The sequence below is a fragment of the Aedes albopictus genome, chromosome 2, assembly GCF_035046485.1.
Source record: "Aedes albopictus strain Foshan chromosome 2, AalbF5, whole genome shotgun sequence".
Taxonomy (NCBI): Eukaryota; Metazoa; Arthropoda; class Insecta; order Diptera; family Culicidae; genus Aedes; species Aedes albopictus.
Genome location: NC_085137.1, coordinates 323,608,510 through 323,634,335, shown reverse-complemented (window position 1 = coordinate 323,634,335; position 25,826 = coordinate 323,608,510). Strand labels below are relative to the sequence as shown.

At 38.6% G+C, this 25,826-nt stretch overlaps 3 protein-coding genes across 4 annotated transcripts in view; 1 reads left to right on the top strand and 2 right to left on the bottom strand.

Moving 5' to 3' along the window:
* The window catches only part of LOC109417190 (uncharacterized), a 44,702-nt gene extending 22,657 nt beyond the window's left edge, over positions 1 to 22,045 (top strand). The window contains exons 2-6 of the mRNA XM_062852414.1: positions 17,901 to 18,019; positions 18,081 to 18,235; positions 18,308 to 18,457; positions 18,529 to 18,802; positions 19,000 to 22,045. Of these exons, the coding sequence (XP_062708398.1) occupies positions 17,901 to 18,019; positions 18,081 to 18,235; positions 18,308 to 18,457; positions 18,529 to 18,802; positions 19,000 to 19,432 (1,131 nt within the window). The 3' untranslated portion in view covers positions 19,433 to 22,045. The remainder of the gene's footprint in view (positions 1 to 17,900; positions 18,020 to 18,080; positions 18,236 to 18,307; positions 18,458 to 18,528; positions 18,803 to 18,999) is intronic.
* On the bottom strand, positions 7,118 to 8,293 carry LOC134288242 (uncharacterized). The gene is made up of 3 exons (XM_062852418.1): positions 7,947 to 8,293; positions 7,678 to 7,837; positions 7,118 to 7,615 (listed from the first exon to the last, which is right to left on the bottom strand). The coding sequence occupies exons 1-3, from the start codon at positions 8,097 to 8,099 to the stop codon at positions 7,155 to 7,157; spliced, it is 774 nt and encodes a 257-aa protein (XP_062708402.1). The 5' UTR covers positions 8,100 to 8,293; the 3' UTR covers positions 7,118 to 7,154.
* On the bottom strand, positions 12,186 to 14,967 carry LOC134288241 (uncharacterized). 2 transcript variants are annotated; one of them, XM_062852416.1, is made up of 5 exons: positions 13,614 to 14,966; positions 13,140 to 13,547; positions 12,819 to 13,055; positions 12,571 to 12,753; positions 12,186 to 12,442 (listed from the first exon to the last, which is right to left on the bottom strand). In XM_062852416.1, the coding sequence occupies exons 1-5, from the start codon at positions 13,836 to 13,838 to the stop codon at positions 12,191 to 12,193; spliced, it is 1,305 nt and encodes a 434-aa protein (XP_062708400.1). In that variant the 5' UTR covers positions 13,839 to 14,966; the 3' UTR covers positions 12,186 to 12,190. The 2 variants fall into 2 exon arrangements, with proteins under 2 accessions (XP_062708400.1, XP_062708399.1); XM_062852415.1 differs by having other exon boundaries at positions 13,140 to 14,967.
* Positions 22,046 to 25,826: the final 3,781 nt, after the last annotated feature.

The following is a 25,826-nucleotide window of genomic DNA, read 5'->3' as shown; positions in this document are numbered from 1 at the left end:
CCTTATCTCATTATTCCCTTTCTGACTTCGTTTTTTTTTTTAATAAATATCCCTGGCTTTGTCGATGGTCACGACACAGACAAACAGACGTAACACTTACGAAATTTCCATCGACCAAGCTTTTAACGATCATTTTAAATTTTCATAGTTATGGCTTTCACAACCAGAAGCGCGAGCATCGTTTTTCTAGGCGTTTGATGTTTCACACTAGCGCCTTCTGTTGACGATATGGCACAACACAGTGATTCGTGCAACTTCTCCACCAGGTGATGGTAGTGTGAACTGGGCGATGGATTTTCATGAAAATCGTTCAAGGCGTTACGTCTGTTTGTCAGTGGTCACGATAAGCGGAGTATACGGAGAGATTTTCTGGCGATATTTTTTACAGATCCCTTAGAAATGACAACATTTTTGGCGGATGCATGCAAACTGCTGATTCACCAGATCTTCCCTCCAAATTTTCTAACAAACTTTTCTCAACATTTCTAATGACTTCCTCACCCAGAATTGTATTATATATCTGAGATTTTTTGGTAGTACCTGCTGATTGAATTACAAAATCTGTAGCAAACTCCATAAAAAGGTCATTATAATGCTTTGGCTGTGATTAATTATTTCCAGTGCTGTCATGATAGAATCAGAGCTAGTTGGTCAAGGTTCCCCGATTTCAGCGTCCTTTCAGGTGCACATTCCCAAGCATGAATTCCTGGAGGAATCTTTCTTGAGGAACTGCTGGAACAACTTCTAATAGAATCCATGGAACAACTTCTAATAGAATCCATGGAACAACTTTTGAAGAAATCCATGTCGAAATTTCTAAAGTAATTATAGTAACATTGAATAAGTATGTAAAAAAAATTTCGAAGGTATCGCTGAAGAAATTTCAGAAGAATTTAAAAAAAGAAGAAAATTCTAAACTAATTCCTGAAAAAAAAGGAATATTTTTTAAAATTCATAGATGGATTTTCTGAAGAAGTTCCGGAAGGAATACTTGGAAACTCCTGGTAAAATAACCAACAAAACCTCTTGAGATATTAAAAAAAATCCAGGAGTAATCCCCAAAATATTTTTTTTAAACATTTATTTAATGAATTCCATGAGAAACCCATAGAGGAATTCTGAGAGGTACGCTCTGAAGAAATCCTGGAGGAATTTCTGACAAAAAATATAAAATCACGGATTTTTTTGTAAAACTTCATGAAAGGTTTTCTAGATGAATGCTTTGAAAAATATCTGAAGGAATCTCTTTTAAAGCAATCCGAAGAAATTCGTTGTTGAATTTCTGGGATAATCTATGCAAGATGTTTCGAATCCATGCAACATTTATGGAAGCTATTTATGCAAGAATTTCTTTAAGTGTTCTTGAGAAGCTTCAAAATGACATTCTAAAATCTAAAGGAATCCCTAGAAGATTTGAGGAAAAAATTCTGACTGAATTTCTTTCTGATTTCCTGGATGAATTTTTTTAAGTAAATCTTTGAGAAGTTTTCCAAAGATTTCTTCAGGAACTCGTGAAAGATTTTTGCAAAGAATCCTTGCACGGATTTCAGCTAGGGTTCATGAAAGAATTATCGAAAAATCTGTGGAAGTTTTTTTTAAAGTAATGGATAAATTTGTGAAGAGATCTCTGGAGGAAAATCTGGAGATATCTTTGCAGAAATTACTAGTCGAATTTGTAATAAAAGCCATGGGAGATTTTCTGAAGGAACCTCCAGAGTAGTTTCTACAGGAATCCCTGCGCAAAATTGCTGCATGGATCTCACATTTTTAAAGAGTCCCTGGAGGAATTTCTAGAGAAGTCCCAGGAAGCTTTTCTGACAGAAATTCAGATTAAAAAAACTCTCGAGAGCAATTTCTAAAGCAAACCCCGGAGAAAGTTTTGAAATAAATCCTAGGGGGATCGTTTGAAAGAATGCTTAAAGGAATTTCTTTAGGATTGTTCGGAAAAAATCTAGAAAAGTCTCGAAAAAAAGGTAAATCTCTGAAGGATTTTCTGAAAAAAATCATACACAGCTCTTTCTGAAATTTCTGGAGGAATCACTAGTAGAATTTCGGTAGAAATTGCTGTAAGATTTTTTGGTGAAATTCTTGGAAGATTTTCCAAAGTAACCCCAGTTCATATTTTTGAAGGAACTTTTGATACATTTTCTGAAAAATAGTTTAAAAAGGCCTCGCAAAAATTTTTATTTAAGGAATCTGTGGAGAAATTTCTGAATAAATGTCTAAAGATATTCCTGAAAGAATCTCTGAACGCATTTTTGTAAGAATCCCTAGAGGTATTGCTACTCAAATTCATGAATATTTTGTTTTGAAAAAAAAGTGGAGTAATTTCATAAGTAAATCATGAAAGATGCTTTGAAAAAAAAAACCTTTGTGAAATTTATAGAATAAAAAGAATTTCTAAACAAATATCTGTAGAAAATTTTCAAATAAATCCATGGGAGATTTTTTAAATGAATCCGCAAGGGATTTTTTGGCCGAATACTCGAACAAGTTTCCGCAAACAAAAATAAAAAGATGTTTTACAAGAATTTCTGAAGAATTTTAGGATAGAATTCCAAGATTTTCCTAAGAAATCTCCAAAAAAAATCTTCAAACGAATGCCTAGAGAAATTTATAAATAACTGGGAGCGGACCTGGTGGGATGGTTAGAACACTAGACTATCACGCCGAGGACCTGGGATCGAATCCCACTTCCGACAAACTCACAAAATGTGAGTTCTTCCTTCGGAAGGGAAGTAAAGCGTGGGTCCCGAGATGAACTAGCCTAGGGCTAAAAATCTCGTGAATACAAATAAAAAAAAATATAAATAAATAACTAGAGGAATTTCTGAAGTAATCCCTGGGCGAATTTCTTAAAAATTCTCTGAAATGATTTGTGAAAAATAATGTGAAAATTGGTGAAGCAATTCTTGCCAGGAACGAAGATTTTCTTAAATATTCTGTGACATGATGATATGATGTGGGAAGTTTTATTCGGAGACCGTCCTAATAGAGTTGATAATTCTGGGTTCACTTAATTTTATTAAACACCTCAGAATTGTAACAAAAGGCGACCGAGCAGACTACACTACTCATACAGACAGATCGTTCGGCAAATATAGCACAACCAGTAACCACGCTCTATCAAGTGCTTGTCAAGAATCTCTAAATTTTCGAACCCCTTGAGGAATTTCAGATGGGATCCCTGGAGGAGTTTATGAATCAATTCGTGAAAAAATTCCAGGATAAATAAATCCTCGGAGAGTTTTTTAAAGGAATCCCTGAGTGAATTGGCTTTTCAATCAACCATACATGGTTTTGTAAAAAAGATTTCGTTCATTCGTTACTTAGCGAGAATTACTAGTATATGCCAAAAACTCCGAGCCTTTTAGCGAAAACTCAATTATCATGCAGTTTGTATATGTTTTGGCTCAGTTTGGTATAAAATTTAAATAAAAATAAAATAAAAATTTTTGCTTCGTTTTTATGTAAAACTAGCTGTCCCGGCAAACTTTGTCTTGCCAAGCTGTGGTGGTTTGACAACTGTTGAGGTCATCGCAGTAACGCACTCTAGATTTATTTAATTTCGATCACGCTGAATTTGTTCCCGGCTCATGAAAAATCCGTACTTCATCATTTATTTACTTTTCTAGTGAATTTTCGTAACTTTTCGTACATATAAACACAGCCGCCATGAATACGAATCGAACCATGCATGAGTCATGCTGATTGGTCCACCCGTTCTTGAGTTTTGTTGCCTCAAAGGGACTTCAAACTCATTTTTTTATATATATAGATTCGATTTTATAGACATTTCAAAAATTGAAATGTCCACTAAATCGAGGTATACCTGTATTACGGAAATGTGAATGGTTTAAACAAAAGAAAAACAGTACAATATATTGTAACATAGAAATATTATGTAAATGTAATGTATGCACAGTAAGCAAAGATTTCATCGAACCATTGCATTACGATACATTTTATTGTAGCTGGTACAATGTATCATACATGAACGGTTTTCACCATATATGATATGGTTGATTTTTATCCGGGTAGCAACACACGAGCCACACATCACTGAGCCAACTTTCCCGATCCGAGTTATATGTCAGTCTGATATTATTGCACTATTAGTATATTATATGAATTTAATCTAAGGCCGAAAATAAGTAGTTAGAGTTATGTGCAACGCATGTAGTATGGCTCTCAGGCCTCTATGTTATTGTTATATGCAATACATTTTGTTTCTACTCTCTGTGAAACGAAATTGATTTCATGTGCTTATACAATATTATTCACTGTGGGCTGGTCATCCACTTTTATGTGCATCGCATATAATGTGGATTTGCCCTTCACATATTTATTACGGTGACAGTAGTGATTCCGTTTAAGGTCGAATTTCAAATTTCAGCGCTAACTTTGCAATTAGGCGAAAATGCTTGAAGAAAAAAAATTATCACGTCACTTTTGATGCTTCAAAATGCATGCATGCAAATAAGCGCCGAATGAGAAGAAAAACTTTCTTATTTGACGTGGTAAGATTTTTCGATCAAGAATTTACACCTAATTACGAAGCTAGTGCCATTTAAGTTGAAAACACTAAACCATTTTATATAAAATTTATTGAACATTTAGATCATAGCTTTTAACATTGATTATATATCGTTTTCTTCAAGATAAAAATCATATCTTTTTCTAAAATAGTATTGGTTATCTACAGAATGAATAGTTATAGGAGGTCCATCGAAATCTATAGAGTTAAGAATCTGTTTTAACCTACTGCAGTGCATAGCTTCATGTGCCATAAGGTGATCATTGAATGGGCCACATTGCCACAATTGACCTACAATATACATGTTTTCCGCGATCGTTATTATTTCTAGTATTTCATATAATTCTGTTATATGGTCTCTTGTTCTCGTTAAAAATAAACCTGCCTTATAAAGAGTTCCTTTGAAACGACAATTATAGGACACTAAAATTTCACGTTCAGAGTCAAATGGAATAGGATATAGCAGGTTCAAGTAATATGATCTACAGGATAGCTTGGTTGCTATAAAATCACCTTCAACGGAAGGTTTCAAAAAGCTTGAAGTCATAACGTCATAAGCAAACTGTAATGAAGGCTTTAAACATAATGTGTAGCAAATATTTCGTCTTGATGACGTGACGTTAGCATATTGCTTGTGCTCTTTGTGTTTTGCTTCAAACCGAAAACAAGACATATTCAGGACTGGACCACATTCTTCAATTACAGACGGATAATGAAGCAGCAAGTGTTGCTTAGGTTTGAGTTTTTCATCAAACAATTCTGTATATAATTGATGGTGCTTCGTAATAGTTTGCCTGAACTGTTCAATATCTACCTCACCGAATGAAGGAAGAAGTGCGAAATCAACCAGTTTTACTAGTGTTTTACAAAATTCCCAAACAGGATCATCTTTAGGAAAAAAAGGTCCCAGTATGAAGGATATGAAGAAACAAAACGACTTCATCTCACTAGCAGTTGTACGAATAGTTATAGATTTGGATTTCTTCGTCTTAAGATATGTTTCTTCTAAATCTGGCATTCTGGATAAAGTTTCATCCCTAGCAGTTAGACTGATTAATCTTCTCCGTGTGTTTACTTCGCTTAACGATGCGAACTTTTTTTCAAAAATGCAATAGTTTAGCACCTCTGTTAGTCCATACTTGCAGACGCCAGTACTGAACAGATCATGCATCGGATCCACGCTAATATTCTTAACGACGCTAAATGACGGGAGCTGATTAAAAATAGATAATCCTTTTATGCCAGTGAGTGCCTGGTTCTGTAGTTGTGCATCGACTCGGTAATTTTCTTCATTACGCAAATAATCAGTATGCAAGCAATCATCCTTCTGTAACTCACTCTTCGGTCGCTTGCAGAATCTACAATAAAATGTAGCACTAAAACTACCGGAAAAGAGAAGAAACGAATGGACCTCCAAGTTATCTCCTAAAAATAACGAAAATACAAATCTAATGATAGTTTGTGTCCCGTTATAATTGATAAGAATTCCTTCTTCTTCCATCTCTTTGAATATGTCTATAAGTTGTTGCATAAGTTTGTTAATTCCTACCTCGTTAATGTCAATCTTTCGAATCATTCCTGCGATGAATATGTTACGAAGCCTTGAAGAAAATTCTTTGGGTATGACAGGAAAACTATAGTACAACCCACACACCGAATGACGCTTATTATGCGAACTAAGTGGATCGTTCACTTCGAATTCGTCGGCGTAAAAAGAAATAGGAATAAGCAGGTCTGTTCCATACTTCTTTCGTACATCCTTCCAAGCCTTGCCATTGATGAAATTATGGATACGATTCGATTTTTCAAGCTCGTCAATATTTTTCAAGGTTACATCTAAAACGTTATCCAGTTCGAAAAATGTTTTGATTTGAAACGCTATCGGCATGAGAACTAAGCTAGATTTAATAGAGCTTTCCTCGTTTACAATCGACAATGTATTTGTTTCTTTTTCAACGGTTATAATCTGAGGCTTTTTAAAAACATTCAATTTTTTCAGGTAATTAAACAGTTTGAATTCAGTATCGATACCATCAAAAGTATGTTTCAGCTTTTGCAAATAATGATGAAACTGATAGTTAACGTCGGGAATGGGTGAAAGCAATCCTAGGTTTTCGATTTGCTTAGCTATTTCAGTATACACATTTTTCGTTCCTTGTTGAATTTCAAAAACATCGTTCCTGGTCAGATTTGGGCGCTTGTGCAAATTTAAACTATATTCTACAACAAGTCTATCGATTTTAGCCAAAGTTTCAATAATTAAACTATCTGTATGATTTGTTTCGTTTTGCTCAGAGTTATGATTGCCAATGTCTTCGGCGGAGGTTGGTGAGGGTATTTCTTGAACATTTTCTCTACATGTTCCTGATTGGATGCACTTGTGATTCAGCAAATGCCTTTTAAACGAATAGTATTTTTGAAAAATTTGTCCACATTTATCTACTGTACATATACAACGATGATTATTAGGTATGTTATGGAATTCGTTTAAATGTGATATATATCTCTCCACTATAGTGGAGAAATTATGAATTGAAATGAAAAAAATGAAATGAAATTATGAAGAAATTATAATTCGAATGTAGTCGTACATTCTTTCACAAAGCATACAATATCATTAGACATGTTTGACGTTATTAAGATGAATCACCAACTTTTCGATGTTGGAGTACTTTTCGGGAACGTAAACACCATAGACACACCGGACAACGAACAGCCAAATCAGCTTCGTGATCTTTGAGTGTTGCAGTCCGAGAACAAGAGCCAGCTTGATGTAAACGTCCACAGCGCGCTTCAAACATGTGAATTTGTAGCTTAGATCCCCGTAGCAAACAATAAAGTGTCCCTGCAGCTCTTTGTAGTTTGCGCCAAGTGCTATTAATTTGGGCGCAGGCGGTAATCCGAGGTCCTTGTGTCGTGCATAGAGTTCTTGCAATTTTTGTTTTGCGCCCTGTTCCGTGTTGTCGAACAGAAATATCTCTTCTTGAGCGGATGAAACTGTGGGTTTATAGCCTGCAGTAACTCTAACCGGCGGTAGCACACAGTTTAACAATATCAGGACTGCACACAAACGAGAATCTAAAACGGTAAAAGTATATGTAGAATTTTGTTTATCTTCTTTGAAATATGAGAATGATTACCGTCGCTCAAGCTGGTGTTCGTGACATCATGCAAAATCCTGATCGAAAATTCGTCATTCACGTGGATTTTCAAATAATCAATAACGTGAACCAGTAAATCATCCCAAACCTCGATCCCGTTCTTAGCGGTGGGGTATTTCAAGTCAAAGTCGTCGTCAATCTGAAAGTATAGAAAATATACAAATAAACACGATACATTTTATGAATCCACTTTTGTACTAAAGATTGAACTAGCAAAACAATATAAGAATCATCTTCAAAATACTCACCAGTTGACATCCAAATTCGCTTTGCAGGTGCTTCCAGATCTTACATTTGCGCAAATTTGACTCTGCTGTAGACTTCCCCATGAAATGGTTGCGTGATTCGAAGCTTTCCTTCCATTTTTCTAGTACAACGCCCCACGGTCCGTCGTTGAGCATCAGCCAGTTCAGAGCCAGTGAGGACGCTTTGTTCTTTTTCGTTTGATCAGCTCCTGCCCGAATTCGCTTTGCATAATCTTCTTCTGATTTATCCCGTTTGCGTGCTTTGGCTTTCAAATTACATATCTTGTTGTAGATGATACCGCCTGGATTCCTTTTAGCACCACCTCTTTCCAAGTAGTATGTCACCTATTTTCAGAGTATCTGTACGTACAAATCTCAATACGAGATTGAGAAAAGTTGGCTGTGAGCACATGAAAATTCCTTGAGCTTGAGACTCGCGATGTTGGTGCACATCACATTAGCATTGCGAGTCTCAATGAGACGTCTCAATGAGCCAAGCTCTAGGTAACGGACCGACTTGATACACTCTCGAATCCTTCACTAGGATTTCATTTACAGATAATATTCAGCTGAGATTTGGTTGACGTTTTCCGGGGGTGGAAGGAGTTTGGGTCATAAGTATGCTGGGGCATATAGAATGCAGCCGGAGGTTGTTTTACGACGTGAAAATGGTAGGAGGAACAATCCTGGTAAGGGCTTCTTCCCAATTGACGTTAGTATGTCCATAATGTTTTGGGAGAATGCATAACAGTGCTATTGGTGCTCGTTTGATGAGGTCGTGTACTTCCAATTGATGGTTTTTTGGTGTGTTCTGTTTGACCAGCGGAGAGGGATGAAGGGTCGTTTTAGTTGAACGTGTAGTGCGCCAGAGTTGTGTACCTTACATAGCTTCTGAAGAAGGTGTGAGATGATGTGGGCCACAGCTTTGTTTTGGGATATAGGCATCTCAATTAACACAACCAAATCCAATAATTATTTGATCCGCAATTGATCCCCAGTTTATCCACATATGCGCGAGCGGCAATGGCGGTGGTGGGTACCAGCAAGTAGTACAATTTTGACGTTTAGTAAGGATAGCAAGCAATCGATTGGCGCCACAGAATGGTTGGCGAAAGGATTAGGAGGGGAACGGAACCGCTTCGATTTTCCCCCAACAAAAAACTCAAACCGCTCGCTTGTACTCACCGCCGTCGTTACCGCTTGGCGGATAAGTGGATTCAATCTCCGGATAACTGGACTGTAGAAATGGGTTCACATAATCTAATCTGGACCTCTAAAATGATTCAGTTGCAACTAACAAACATCTCAATGAGACGAGTCTCACGAGACGTCTCATTGAGGCACGTACACTAGATTTTTCATGAGCATGCTATGATCTCAAATCTCACAAATTTTCTTGGGACGCATTTCAAGCCAGCGCATGGCACACTGTCTCATTCATGTATACATGAGCTTTTAGACACTCTGCCTATTTTATAAAATAACTAGCTGTACCCGGCAAACTTTGTCTTGCCTACTGCGTTTTTTGACGTTTCAAGTTTCCATCCAAGACCAAGTTTTCGGTCACAAAATATATGGAAGATCGATTTTCAAAAACTCTCATTTTTTTCCATGTTTTATGCCTCATAAACCTTCCTTGGGTGAAAACTAACTGAACAACACTAAGACGACCAAAATCGGACCTTCCGTTCGCAAGTTATGCGCGGTCCCACGTATGCCACTGCATTTTTATATATATAGATAAATAGTTTTAGTCTTAATTTAGTCTAGTTCATATATTAAATCTATCCTCTATATTTAATCATTGTATATCAGAAAATTTTACCACAGACAAACAAACGTATAAATTGGAACAAATTGATTTAAAAAATAGGTTATTTTTATGAGCCAATTTAACCACAGAATATTTAAAAAAAATGTAACAATTTTACAAAAATAAAGAGAATATCATTGCACACATCATTTAAGCATACCAAGGTGTACATATACGCATAATTTATGAGTTTGGTTTAGCGCAAATTGTGCTGTGCATTGGTATTAACGTTTTTACCTTTGTTTCAGAATGGAATACTGCTGTGACAGTAGCTGCATATTCTTCAAGATCTTCTTGTGTCACCCGTGTCCGGTTCGCCAAGTGCCATTCTGCAACTATTCCTGCCAGCTCGTGTTGTCGTCCGGTTGACAGTTCTCCAACTTCTGATCGACGAATAATATCCTTTCCGAGTTCAGTCGAGTTCAATAAATGCAGTAGTGCTTGTTGAGAGTGTATGAAATGTGCAATCAGACAACCCTCATATCGAGACGACCTTTATGTAATGTAGATACACCGTGGTTGTGTGTTGTCGAATGTTATTGTTATTGTTTATGTAAATATTGATTGTGAATAAATTAGTCGTTCGAGTACTGTTAGAAAGTACACCGGTGTTTTGCTTTCGTCCCGGTCCGTGAATTCCGTTCGCCGTTGATTTTCCGTCCGCTGTTGAAGTTGTCCACTGTGCGATATTTCCAACAGGTTATGGGCCCAGGCATGGACGAGAAAATTAAAATCGCTGCGTTCGACGGTACCGGCTTCCACAATTGGAAGTTCCGGATGGAGACCGTACTCGACACGTACGATTTGCTGGATTGTGTGCACCGGGAAATTGATGAAATCGATGATTTGCGAGTGATGGCTGACGATACGGCTGATGTGAAAGCAGCGAAGAAAAAGCAAATGGTTGTGCGAACTGGTGCTGTGAAAAAGTGCAAGGCGCTAATAATTTCGGCCATCGCTGATAATCAGCTCGAGTTGGTGAAGGATTGCGCCACCCCGAAGCGAATATGGCATACGCTTAGGGCAGTGTTTGAGCGTCGCGGTGTTGCCGGGCAACTTTTTGTGAGAAAACAGCTCCTCACCTTGCGTTACGTTGAGGGGACGGGTGTTAGTTTGCCGGAACACTTGTTGCAATTCGATAGGCTGATTCGCGAGTTGAAAGAAAGTGGTGCAGCAGTAGAAGACTCGGATGCGATTTGTCACTTGTTGTTGACCCTCCCGTCGTCGTTCGATTCGGTGGTGACCGCGATTGAGACGCTTCCTGGTGGTGTTACGATGGCTTTCGTAAAGAAGCGGTTACTAGATGTAGACTTAAAAAGAAGAAATCTTGTGGAGAATGATGGCGATGGTGACGGCGTTGCCATGGTGAGCAGGCACACCAGGAGGAAGATTACGTGTTTTCGGTGTGGCAAATTCGGGCACAAGCGTGCCGATTGTCGTGTGCGGCTGTTAGCTAATCCCGATCCGAGTGAGCATAGGCGGAGAAAATTTGGAAACAGTGAAGCGAACGTAGCAGATGAAGAGGACCGCCGCTCGGATCGTGCGGATGTTGTGTTTTTGGCGTCGAAGGAAGAAGAAAAAGTGCTGGGGAATACGGAGTGGATCCTGGATTCCGGAGCGACGAACCACATGGCGAAGGATTCCAGCGTATTTAGTGTGATGCATCGGCTGGAACGACCTGTGGAAGTGCTAGTAGCGAACGGCGAGAAGTTGAGAGCAGATTATTGTGGTGATGTGGTCCTGTACGCGACAGTTGGAAATAAGAAGAAGAAATGTGAAGTTCGGAATGTATTGTACCTCCCCGGACTGAGCTGTAATGTACTGTCAGTGAACCGAGTGACAAGAGCGGGATTGGAGGTTAGGTTCGTCGGCGACAGGACACACATAGTGAAAAATGGAACGTTGATGGCTGTTGGACAGCACAATGGTAAACAGTATGTTTTGGATGTTTTGTGCAAGTGCGAGAGAGATAAGGAGGTTGCAGCCATGCTGGCCAGTACGAGTACATCGTAAATAGAGAGCGAGAGTTAGAAAGAGAAAGAAGATGGCTGGCAGCATGACGTAGCAATGTAAAAGCTGTATGACCTCTGGCGAGCAGAAACGGCCGAGTGAAGAAGAATTGTTTTTTTAAACGTTTGATGCCGTAAATGTGTTTTGGAAGCGGTGGTCTGTTTTGTAGAACTTGACAAGACTGAAGTTCAGATGATGCGAAGAACTTGTGGAAGACCAAGTTATCGATTTTTTTTTGTTTTTGTGTTGGACTGTCATTGATAGATCTGTGATATAGAGACTGTGATTAGTACTCGGGTTGTCGACTTGAGGGGGCGTGTTGAGAGTGTATGAAATGTGCAATCAGACAACCCTCATATCGAGACGACCTTTATGTAATGTAGATACACCGTGGTTGTGTGTTGTCGAATGTTATTGTTATTGTTTATGTAAATATTGATTGTGAATAAATTAGTCGTTCGAGTACTGTTAGAAAGTACACCGGTGTTTTGCTTTCGTCCCGGTCCGTGAATTCCGTTCGCCGTTGATTTTCCGTCCGCTGTTGAAGTTGTCCACTGTGCGATATTTCCAACAGTGCTGACGGACTGAACAATTTCCGCCCGACTAAATTCTCGTCAACTACGCCCAATCCACTACCGCTACCACTACATCCGGCAGCATTTTGATCACTCGAGTGCTGAAAACAAAAATAGAAAAGAAAACCCGTCAGTTGTAGCAATGAAATGTGCAAGTACTTTCAGATTAATATAACTTGATTTCACTTCTCGCATGCGAGAATAATTCAAACTTGTTTTGAATACATACTTGTTTTATATTTGTGATGTCCTTCAACGATACAGAGCCTCCTGGAGCATTGCTCGACAGCACGGATGTTTTTCGGACAAGTGCTTCCTGAACCTTGATGCTCGATTGGATAGAATTCGTACCCTCCAATGCCTGATCGGACCCGTGGCCACTGCAGTCGTCTGACTCGAGGTTGCTAAGAAGCTAAAAGGAAAGGAAAAATACTGTTAGTCATAAGCACCAATATAAATTGAAGCTTGCGGAAGTACCTGTCTGGATTGGTCTGGAGATGCGGCGCTCCCCGGAGCTTTTACAAACAGCAAAATCGCCGAATCTTGCGAAGTGCTGCTCAGCAAGGATGTCTGATATTGAGATGGGTGTTGGCTTTGGGTGATTAGTGTCCGTTCCGGGTATATTGTTTCAGACTTAACACTGACTTGGGTACTCACCAAAGCCTGCCCAGTACCGTGGCCGCCGCCGTCATCAGTATCGAGGTTGTTGAAAAGCTACAAAAAAAAAAGAAAAAAAAACATAAATACAATTACCGCCATTCACCGCTCGTTTCACGGTAATTAAATTCACAAAACTACCTGTCCGGTGTTCGTGGCATCACTTAGAAACTCGCCGTCTTCTGGAGCATTCACCAACAGTGTAAATGTCGGATCCTGTAGACTGCTGCTCTGCGTTGGTTGTTCCGCTGCGGTTATCTCCTGACTGACCAGCCGAAGGAGGGTAGAACGGCTGGGCCCGATCACAGACTCAGTTAATAGAATCTGGTCAGACTTGCGGTAACTGCAACCGGCATCGAAGGAACACGATCTATCCGAGGTTTCTACTTTCTCTTGGCCGTCACTGATTTTTACAAATTCAATCGATTTTTCTGGCAACGGAAGCGGATCAGATGCTTCGATCCGAGAGGCGGCAGTTTCTCCTGTCAAATCCTGACGTTCATCCGCAGGGATCTGCTCGTGTTTCGGTAATGTTTGAAGCGCAAGTTGCTGCATTGAATAGATAATGTAAATATTCTTAGCAAAATAATTATCATGCAGAAAATAAACACTTACATTTTTCTGTTGCCACTGATATATGCGATCAAAAATTTGTTTTGTGTTCCACACGTAGCCTTCGCTTAAACAGGTGCGTTGTAAAGCTTCTTCCAGCTCATCAGCGGTTATTGTCGATGTTGTGAACGAGCATTCGTGTACCCCATGATCGGCTCGGCTCGTGTCTATCACAACGATGGATAGACGACGACGGCCGCCGCCGCCGACGACGACGATGACGAACATACAGAACAGCAGAACGCCATCATCTGCAGCAGCAGCCAGATGCTGCCCGCGCGCGCTCTCCGCGGTGTTACTTTTAATATGTTGTGATTAATTGTAATGTTGTGTAATTTGTGTACATAGTTTGTAAATAAATGTGCATGTTTTTATTATCGTAATGTCCGGGTGTGAAGTGTTTTATTCGGCCACATAGTTACATTTCCCCGGATATGAAAGTGGCGACGAGATTTAGCAGTCGGTTGTGAAAGCGCACTACCGACTCAACGGATCCTACGCGGGAGGGAAGATGGACGAATTGGCATCATCATCGTCGCACAGCAGAACCTGGCAGGAGTCGGACAACGCTAATGTCCTCCTGCAGGAGCACGGGTTTGCTTCCGAATGATGATCATTCATCCCCATCATCCAACGCCATCACCGAATTTGGCAACCCAGTGTAAGTCCAGTGGGAGCCCGAACGCACAGTCAGCGTCCTCCCATGGCAGCTCGGTTCGATTCGCAGGATGGAGATTCCCTTCAGCATTGGCCAAAGGAACTGGCAATCAACGTCCATCAGGAGTGGTACACTGTTGGCCGTGTCCTCCAATGGCAGCACGATTCGTTCCTGAAGTCGTTTGCTCCCCGTTATGCGTCAACACGATTCGGATCAAGCAGCCATGCAGAAGTCGGATGCCACACAGCCAGCGTCCTTCTGCATCAGCCCGGTTTGGATTGCGAATGTGTACAGAGTAATTGGATGCATCCTGTTTGGTCAAGACTTTCTTCGTCGCATGAAGAAGTGTCTCTTGATTTCATGTTCGTCATCTTAAAAGGGGGAGATGTTGTGAACGAGCATTCGTGTACCCCATGATCGGCTCGGCTCGTGTCTATCACAACGATGGATAGACGACGACGGCCGCCGCCGCCGACGACGACGATGACGAACATACAGAACAGCAGAACGCCATCATCTGCAGCAGCAGCCAGATGCTGCCCGCGCGCGCTCTCCGCGGTGTTACTTTTAATATGTTGTGATTAATTGTAATGTTGTGTAATTTGTGTACATAGTTTGTAAATAAATGTGCATGTTTTTATTATCGTAATGTCCGGGTGTGAAGTGTTTTATTCGGCCACATAGTTACATTTCCCCGGATATGAAAGTCGACAACTCTTGAATTCCAATATTCAAATCTGTAAAGGAATTAAAAATTAGTTACTTTAAAACAAACAGAATATTTAACTTACCCCCAAGAAGATTGAAAAAACTGATCGGCAAACCGGAATCCTCCAGCAACTGCTCCACTTTGTCCGCCATTGTTGTTTTTTATCATGCCACCGAAATGCTGCCGTCAACATGACAAACACGCATATAATTTCCACTGGGCTGTGCGCGTGTCAAAGTTATATGCAAAGCCAGTGTACTGGCCATGTAGTGTGCATATAACTTCGACATGGGCTAGTGTTATTAAAATTTATTAGAACAGTGTTCAATGTGAACTGTTTGTGACATGATACGTATAACAATTCAGTTGAAATGGCAGTGTCAGACTTGAGATATAACTTAAATGTAGTTACTGATAGAATAGGTTGACAGAATTATTTCAGTGCACCACAGAGAATAGACGTCCAAGCTCATCAAGTGCAGTTGTGTAAAGAGTTGCAACGGTTGTTTTGAAATAACGGTCAATGTGGCCATTACGTGGCGCTGTGACATTTTGAATCGCAGTGCAAATTCGCTGATGTTTTATCTTTTGGCGCTAACATCACCAAGTGTGCAGCCCAATATAGTTTCGCCAAGCGAATGTGTGGATTTACTAGGAAAATATTGATTGTATTGTTGTTCAGCTCATTTCTAATTGAAATGGGGGAAACTAAGGCCAGTAGTACACTGGGTCAAATATTTGACAAGGAAAGAACTCAAGAAACAACATCAGTTTGACACTAATGAAAATTCGATCGAGTCATACAAAATGTTTGAGCATTGATTTCTTTTTGGCCAAATATTTGACCCTGTGTACTAACAGCTTGATTATCAACACACTAAAATTCAGAAATTGATCTCGGTAAAGGGTTTACCGAGAATCCAACAGCTGATATCTCGGTAAAATATTTACTGATTATCGGTAAAAATTTTACCGAGATTTCGGCAAATCATTACCGAGTCTCGGTAAACTTTGCCGAGATCTCGGTAAAAAGTTGGATTACCGAGATCTCGGCAAAGTTTTGACGACATCTCGGTAAAACTTTTACCGAGATTCAGTAATAGTAGTTTACGCAACAAGGTGCAGAATAACGATTTTTACAGCACGAGTCGTACATTTATCCAACGGGCTTGCCGAGTTGGATAATTACGACGAGTGCTGGAAAAATCGAGTTCTGCACCGAGTTGCGTACAACGTTTTTTGCAATTTCATAAACTACCACTTGAGGATAGTTTTAAACAAAATTTGCAATTTCATAAATTACCCTTAAGGATAGTTTTCAACAAAACTTTTTTATCAAACTGCACACTGATGTTCATAGACAGTGCTTAAGAAAATCTGATCATAATAGGTTAAACTGTGCAGTTGTCACAATTTTTCAAAACTGCGTCCAGAAAGTATCAAAAAGTTGACCAAAACTGAAAATAGTGCTGTAATGGTTCATTACGCAACGCAAACCAGTGCTGTAATGAACCATTACAGCACTGTTAATTTGGTGTGAGAAAGTAGGCCTTTTTCTGCCAGATTTGCGTGAGGTAAAACAGCCTATTACGATGAGAAATTGCAAAAAAATTATTACCGGATTCTCGGCTGTTGGATTCTCGGCAATCCGTTTGCTGAGGTCGGCGATTTAATTTAAGTGTGAATGGGTTAGTAAATTAGTGAAATAATCATGCACATCTTGTTATTTGAGCAAATACAGTTCAATTTCTGAGTAGGAAAATATGCTGTAAAATCTATATTTTGCAACTTGTTGCATATATAACTATTATTTGTCATATTCTGGTTTACAGATGATTTTTCCCAGCAGTTTCCCCAAGAGCTGCGTTAATGACAGCGAAATATGCATTACTAAAATACGTCTGCACATAGCCTTGTTTGGTTTAAATTGGTTATTAGTAATAACCCAAGTAACCACGAACCCGTATATAAGTGCATCAAGTTTGTCATATATTTTTATTTAAAATTGTGTATACAATGCTGCATTACTTTAAACACCTCCTTGAAGCCATATTTAAGTCGAAAAAGGCCCCACTAAAATCAAATTAGTGCCACATATTGCAGCACGTTGACTGCCATTGCTAAAGTGACATAAATGCATTTGCACATGCTTAATACGTGCAACACGAAAAACCAAAACAAAAATCTATTTTTAACACCGTTTCGTTATCGACGGTACTAATGCCCTCATACATGTTTTAACCATTATTTTTTTTTGTTGCCGAGTCGGGAGTCAAACCGTAAAGTCACAGACAAACAGACGTAACACCTTGAACGGTTTTCATGGAAATCCATCGCCCAGTTCACACTATCATCACCTGGTGGAAAAGTTGCACGACTCACTGTGTTGTGCAATATCGTCAACAGTAGGCGCTAGTGTGAAACGTCAAACGCATAGAAAAACGATGCGTGCGCCTCTGGTTGTGAAAGCCACAACTATGAAAATTTAAAATGATCGTTAAAAGTGTGGTCGATGAAAATTTCGCAAGTGTTACGTCTGTTTGTCTGTGGTAAGTTGTTCACTCTTCTTGATTTCATTTGTTTACCATTAGAGTCAAGCTTTTATAATTCTATTGTTGGAGCAACCTATGCTAGTTAGTACATTGCATTTATTCAGTTTTTGCTGTGTCGAATTGAATTATCGTATATCACCTTTTAATGCACCCTAATGTAAAGAAAAAATGTAATGCATCAATACATTGATAATGCCAATCTAAAGGATTATTGCATGAGAAGTGTGGAATTACTGCATTTCGCATTGCAAAGGTTGTAATGCTTGTGGTTACTTGGCAATGATATAATGCTTGTAATTACTTGGGAAGTTTGGTCTTTGAAAAATACATCATGTAGTCAAGTTAAACCTTTCACATTTCGCTATTTTCAGAAATTTGAATTGGAAAACAATTCTTATTTGTTCCAATATGGACCAACCATTGGGACCACAGAGTTCCGACAGTCTTTGGCCGATTTTTTGTCTACGGGCTATCAATCGAAAGTCAACAAGTATGTATCCTTACACACTTTTAATTTCCCAACTTGTCTAATATGAGCCACTTACTTTCAGATCTGATCTAGTGCAAACATCGGGAGCAACGCATGGTTTACATCTTATTCTATCGACATTGATAGATATGGCAGGCATCATCTTTGTAGACGAAGTCACCTACATGATAGCTCTGGAAGCTTTTCGCCAGTTTGACTTAATGAAAGTGGTAGCAGGTTTGTGATAAAACGCATGTTAATAAGAATGTTCCTGTTTATTGTCTATTTTTATTCCTATATTCGTTTTAGTGCCCCTTAAAGCCGACGGTCCCGATTTGAACATCCTTGCCAAACTTATCGAACAGCACAAATTCAAACCAAAAGAAAATAAGCTTTTCTGGGGTGTATATTATACTATTCCAACGTTCCACAATCCAACCGGAATACTGTTTTCGGAAGGTAACTAAGGCGTCTCCACAAGTCCAATCTTATCTACATAATTAAGCTGGATTCCTTTTTTTTGCGCACAGATATTAACAAAGAGTTGATAAGATTGGCCAGATCGAGCGACATATTGATAGCTTGCGACGATGTATACAACCTGCTGTATTATTCATCCGATAGCACGGGTTCACCACTACCGCCCCCAAAACGTCTGTTTGCATATGATATTGATGATATGGAGGACCATAGCTGGAAAGGAAATGTTATCTCCAATGGTTCTTTTTCGAAGATTTTGTCCCCTGGAATCCGTTTGGGGTGGATGGAATGCCCACCTCGATGCATGGAGGCCTTTCGCGTCAGGTAATATCTGGTTACGCAAAAAAAGGGCACCTGTCTTCCAAAAATGTTTGTAACTAAGATGCCTAAGTCGCTATAGAATCTAGATCCAGTTAGTAGTAGCCGAGACCGTCTTTATTTCAAAACTAAACTAACTTAAGCAATATTGTATTTAACTCCGAAAATAGATCAATGAAACCATGTTCTATTCTATTCAACAGTGGCGTTCTCAAAAGCGGTGGTGCAGCTAATAACTATACCGGAGGGATTGTAACCAGCATGATCCAGCTAGGATTGGCTCAGCAACAACTCAACTTGTATGCACAAAAATATGGAGAACGTCTCAGAGCTGCGTGCCAAATGCTACGCGATAAACTGCCAAAACAGTGTTCCTACCTGGCACCTAATGGAGGTTACTTTATTTGGATCAGATTTCCAGAGCAAATCGATTGCAACGAGTTCAACCAATATTGCATCAAAAACTACAGCATTTCAGCCATTGCCGGAAGCAGATTTTCATCCGCTGGGTCACACAAAAACTACATGCGACTAACTTTCGCCTTCCATGATGCTGACTTTCTGAGGCAAAGTGTTGGAAAGTTATGTCAGGCCATTGAAAAATATTTGGCTGAAAAGGATATTCGAACGGATTAATCATCGAAACGGGAACAATCACGATCAACTTAAAGAATCAGTAAAACCAATCGAAACAATCACATTATATTTACAGAACATTTAAAAATATTAGAGGGATTCACTGAACAGCGTAAACAGCTGCGTAACCCATGATTATCTGCGTAATGAAGTTTCATAAAATTGCGAATCAAAAATTACCTTGGTGAGCGCGATGTTTACTAGGATAATACTATGCCTCTCAAGAAAAATCAGAATATGGCGATTATCTGCCTCTGGCTTATGATACAAGCGCGACAACTACTTATAACAGTGCACAGTGGTCCACGAACCAGATTTACGAGGAAAGATGCATTCAACGAATAGAGTTAATAAACTATAGAGGACGAATGTCGCTGCTGTTCCCTTTGTTCTCGTTCGCAAACATCCCGGGTATCTATCTGTCAAACTGCATACTTTTTCGCTTTGACACTTATATCCCTCCCTATCTTCGCCAGCAAGAGATGATGCGGCGGCGACGCCAGCGACATTCTCCCTCTATAGTTTATTACCTCTATTATTCAACGCCTTCAAATGAGCTTTTAGGCATATTCGGTCTTATACAAAGTTGTCCCTAATAATAAGGCCCTCTTTCCAATGTGCATGAAAATTAGGGTGGTCCATATTTTTAAAGATATTGGTAAGCAAACTTTTTTATTTGCAAGAATAACTATATACATTCTTCGGAAAAGTTGTAGATCTATCCATTTTGAGCAAGTTCCATGCGCTGAGATGGTCGTTATCTCTTTTGGTTCAAAAGTTACAGGCGTTTTTCTTAAAAAAAAAATCATAGTTTTTTAAAAAGGTGTTATGACGGATTGGGGCAAACATAAAAAATATATTTTGCCTGCATTCAAGAGAAGAAATGTTGTTATAAAACATATCAAAAAATTAGAGGGGTGTTATTTTTGTAACTCAAGTGAAAAATACTTAAAAGGGGCCTATTTTTTCTAGAAAATCATTAATATCTTTTGAACGGAATGACGTAGCAACATTCTCAGCGCACGAAAATGCTGTTTTTGGAAGCTCTAAAAGAGGTTCTTAGGCGACTTTGACGAGAAATTTGTAACAAAAAAGATAAAGCAATGAAACGACTTGTTTTAGCGTCACCCTATGAAAACTATGGGAAAATGCTCCAAATTTGGTTGAAACAGTTTAAACACTATCTTTTTTGTTTCAAAATTCTCATCAAAGTTGTCTAAGAACCATTTTTAGACGCACGACGCGTCTTCAAATGCTCTACAAGTGTTTCTTGATGAAAAATCGAAACTGAAAAAGTTAACGCCAGAAAACCGGTGTTTCTTGAACCACCCTAAGCTAATTCAGAAAAATATCTCTAGATCGATAAATTTTAAAGCTACATAAAAAGTGCCTTCAGCAAATTTGCCCAATATTGATAGATCTACAACTTTCCCGAAGAATGTATATAGTTATTCTTGCAAATAAAAAAGTTCGGTTCCCAATTTCTTTGAAAATATGGACCACCCTAATTTGCGTGTATATCGAAAAGAGGGCCTTATTTTTAGGAACAACTTTGTAGAAGACCATATTAATCTAGAAAATCATTTGAAGGCGCTGAATGCATCTTTCCTCGTAAATCTGTTTCGTGGACCATTGTTCAGTGTCACCAGATTCTTAAAGTATTGCTGACTGCACCCCAAATTGGACTGACACAACAGTGTGCACACACCTTCAAAGTGTGATTGTGGCGTATGACCACGTCGGATCGAGTTGGGGTCTTCGGTGCACTTATTCCTTGTAAACGAAGGAATAACTGCACCGAAGACGTCGAGATGATCCTAGGTAAATGTACATTTTTATCACGCTTTTTAGACGTCTCAATAAAAATGTGATAGTCCAATTTGGGTGAAATCTGCAATATTTTATTCCATTATATGGGGTTTGACAGCAAAGCAAGCACACTTATTTCACTGAGCCTTTCCTGTCGTACATCACAAATAGGTCTTTTCAGTTGACAGGTCCGTGTATGCCACTGTTTACAACTGCCGAATAAAGGCGCAAACGCTGAACTGTCATATTCATTGAGTTGTCCAAAAAAAGTCTCACGAAACCTACTGCAAGCCTATCCATAAACGTGAGAACAAAAGATGTTTACAAAGTTCTTACAGATAGATTAACACGGGAAATCTGAACACAAACCACTACCACACCTGAATTTGGATTGGTCAATAGGAGATCTGTCAAAGGCGTCCAAAATCAGCTGATTTTAAACGTCTTCTGATTAGGCCTATACATTCAAAAACATCTGTCACTTTGCGAAACCCACGTCCCAACTAACATTTTTGCTGTATAAAAGTTTATCGAGGTTTCTTCCAAGAGCGTTCGCTACATAAGCTGTTATGCAGCTAATTTTGTTAGTAGGGGTGCTATTTTTTGGCAGGAACATATTTTCTTTTGTTTTGCCTTACGAGTGCCTTGCGGCCGTACGTTCGCCACCAGACTCTAATGAAAGATTAGACACAGCTTTTTACGCTGTTTAGTCCCCATATCATAAAGACAATACTCACCAAATAAATAATCACCTTTCATTGATAACACAATGTTTTATAATCAATAAATTGCATACCCATCAAATTTTGTTTATTTTTTAATTCACTTGAGAAACGGAAAAAAAATGAATGAACTTATGAGAAATACGTCGTGCTGAAACGAGGTAGGTACTTAGTGGTGTACTATTCATTATGATTTTTTTTTTAGTTTTAGAAAATGACCTAGTACTCAGCTGGTAAGAAGAGAACTCATGAAAAATCGCTCTATTGAGCGATTATTGTAATTACCAAAGCAAAATTAAAAACTGACTAGTATGGGGAGAAATGTAACTTTTCCTTGGGAAATGGTCACACGAAACATTTTTCCACATAGAAAAAATGACAACTGACAACTGATTTGCCCGGTAGGCGTCACGGAGACACAGATTCTGTAGCGGAGCGTATAGCAATTTTTTTTTTCAGTTGTGGATCTCAAGATTTTCGAGAGCGAAATCATTGATTGACCGTTTGTCACCCATCCCTTTCCACAATACCTACATATCAGGTAAGTAACTCCCTTCATGTGGAAGTGTATTGCAGACTTCACCCCAAATACTATTCCTAAAAAGTGTGATAAAAATGCACATTTACCTCGAATCGTCTCGACGTCTTCGGTGCACCTCCCGAAAAAAACAGAAGTAGCTGAACAACAGGTCCTTAAGCTGAAGTTTACGTAAGCGTAGTATGTTGCACTCTTATTCAGCAAAAATGTTTGTTGGGTTATTTTTTGATATACAAGAAATAACTACACCAAAGACCACAACAAGGTGTGTGCACACTATTGTTTCAGTCCAATTTGGGGTGCAGTCAGCAATATCAATGAAAACTATTGTGTTACAATTTGAGCTGCATGTTTCCCAAATCGTTGCAAATTTTTGTGGCTGGATGTCACGTGTAATGTGGCAGTTTCTCACACTACCTGGGCAACAGGCAACTACTAGATGACTCTGGGTACGTCGCGAGCTGTAGACCGCAGATTTTTGGTTAGTTCGTTAAATACTTTATTAGCAGCTGAAATACGCCGGTCACTACACGAGAAAGGTCTTTATCACATGTCACAAATCATCCGATCCAAGATACACAAATTCATCACAACTTGAAACATATTTTCATTAATCACTAAAGGGCGTTTTAAAGTGTCTTAAGTATATAGTAATAATAATAACCAAAGGGTGTCCACGATGAAATTGGCACACAGAAAATATTGTATAACTTTTGATTGCGTTCGCCAAAATAGCTAGTTTTTTGACCATGAATAGTATATTATGTGTAGCTAATACCATAAAATTTTCATTAAAATCGGTTGAGTATTGGCGCAGATATTGTCGATATCATAAAATGAGATTTTAGAAAATTTGGGCACCCATTTCAAAAAATAGCTTAGGATAGGGTAGGTAATCATGAATTGAACCAAATTGCGGCTTTCTGAAGCAGCGGCACTTTTGATCGATTTTTTCATCCACATGGAAATAATTTACTACGGTAAGGTCTCACGTATATGAAAGCCACGGGTATTAGCTTTCCGTAAAGTGGCAAAAAGTTAACATTTGCACCAAATTTCATTGAGAAATTCAATTATTTGTCAATAGTGATTTTAATCTTAATTTGAACCATCGTAATCATAATTTGAACCAATTTTAATCTAGATTTGAACTAGTTGCGGCAGCAGCTCGAGCAATTCCCGCAACAGCCAATTTCATGCTAAACAACTAAAAATCACATGGATCTGCTAATTCTCATAATTCTTTGTAATTAGGCAGTGGAATTTCAGCTCAGAATGTTCGGAATCCTTCAGGAATTCGAAAACTAAATTTGGAATTTTCCATCGCCCAAGAGTAAACAAAGCAACCACTAGCGCAGTCTGCAGGCCAACACTGGAAGCTCGCCCCCATTCACTAGTTCAAATCTAGATTTCAAATGGTTCAATTCAAGATAAGATTCTCCAAGTAAGAATTACTTAAATTTGATAATTTTATGACAAATAATGCGGAATATTATTCGGTTGGTCGATTCTACGATAAATAAGCTTTCATTTGACGTGTTTACTTATTGCGTGTGATACAATGCATGAGCTGTACGAGTGCACCGAAAATGTGCTTTCTATGGGGGGAAATGGGTGGAATCTCAGTGATTTTTCAATTTCCTGTTTTCCATGACAAAAACCACATTTTTCAATGCTTTTAAAGTCCATGTTATCAGGTTATATTACGGAAAGCTGTTTACCATCTTTTTCGGGACAATATTTGCCTAAAAAATACGTCGTTTTAATGAATTTCGAAATGGTTCAAATTAAGATTACAATTTGACTAGTTCAAAGTTTGATTTCTTACCCTATAACTTTTTTGTTACCTCATCAAAATGTTTGAAAATTTCACTCGATATTCTTAACATAGTATCAATTAATTAATATGTTAAAAGATAGTTTGGTTTCTATACTTTACAGGAAAAATATAAAAACGGAGCCAAAACTACTTTTAGTATTTATTACAGCGTGTGCCAATGATAGGAACCCTGTACCAGTTATGGCTACATTTTTTAACTTCGGTTCCTTTTCGCACTATTTGCATGCATTTCTTATGGGATTTGCCATAATTGGTACACTATGGCGAAAAAGGGTGCAAGGAAGCCGAAATTTTAAGGAAAATGATTTATTTTTACCATAATTTGAACAAAATGTGGACTTTAAATAAGTGCAACCATCTTTTGTGAATGTGATCTGTTGTTCACATTTTTTTATTGTTGATATATATCGTTAAAGGGTGAAAATCAACTATGGCGAATAATTGGTACTATAGCCATTGGTACACTATGGCCATAATTGGTACACTATGGCGAAAAAGGGTGCAAGGAAGCCGAAATTTTAAGGAAAATGATTTATTTTTACCATAATTTGAACAAAATGTGGACTTTAAATAAGTGCAACCATCTTTTGTGAATGTGATCTGTTGTTCACATTTTTTTATTGTTGATATATATCGTTAAAGGGTGAAAATCAACTATGGCGAATAATTGGTACTATAGCCATAATTGGTACACTTACCCTACCATTCAACTGCATGTCAGACTTCGCTCCTTCGAGTGAAATGTTGAACAGTAAATTTGAAGAAGCATCATCCTGCTTTTCTTAAATCCATCCAAGGTCACAAACAGAGGAGACACATTGTCTGCGATCCGAACACTTGATTTTAATCCATTCAGCCATGCGCGTATCAGCCTAATTAGTTTTGCCAGACAAGCATGTTCTATCATTATCGGCCAAACCTGAAACGTACGCTGGAAGTTATGCTTCCAAAATTTGTATAGCACCATCCGACCACGAAAATGACGGCTCCTTTTCTCAATCTATTCAACAACAAATACATAACCCCATCTGATCCATTTTTTTAAACATCTCTCATAGGTGAAATATGTCTACTATTACTTGATGAATTCAAGTTAAATGTTTGTAGCTGTGGAGTTAAACTTTTGAATATATCTTTCCTTTGTGCAAAAAGAAGAACAAAATAGCTAGTTTTTAATCTGCTAGTAGTGACTCTCCATCCATTTAGAGGTGCCAGGTCAAAGATATGCTTGTTGTTCTTGGGGCCACACAATACTTTTTCCATCTGATACCGTGCCCCGCACCTTCCGATATAAAAATAGTAATAAAACAACAACTGATAACTGACCGGTATCGTTAACTTATCAACGTTTTTGTTTAACTGACTTCACTAAAACAAATGTGGGAAATAAGATATGCGGTACTTAGTGGACACTGCTGAACATGTGAAATCATCTCTAAGGCAGTTTGTTTGTCTTCAATCACGTATTTTCCAAATTTGGTAGTG

Bases quoted from the DNA above. Each gene is read 5' to 3' on its own strand.
- LOC134288242 (XM_062852418.1), bottom strand. From the start codon at position 8,099: ATGCTCAACGACGGACCGTGGGGCGTTGTACTAGAAAAATGGAAGGAA. The intron at 7,838-7,946 runs GTGAGTATTTTG...CTATACTTTCAG, and splicing joins GCGAATTTGGATGTCAACTG to ATTGACGACGACTTTGACTT. The intron at 7,616-7,677 runs GTAATCATTCTC...TTACCGTTTTAG, and splicing joins GAACACCAGCTTGAGCGACG to ATTCTCGTTTGTGTGCAGTC.
- LOC134288241 (XM_062852415.1), bottom strand. From the start codon at position 13,838: ATGTTCGTCATCGTCGTCGTCGGCGGCGGCGGCCGTCGTCGTCTATCC. The intron at 13,056-13,139 runs GTAGTTTTGTGA...TTTTTTTTGTAG, and splicing joins ATGCCACGAACACCGGACAG to CTTTTCAACAACCTCGATAC. The intron at 12,443-12,570 runs GTATGTATTCAA...TTTTGTTTTCAG, and splicing joins ACATCACAAATATAAAACAA to CACTCGAGTGATCAAAATGC.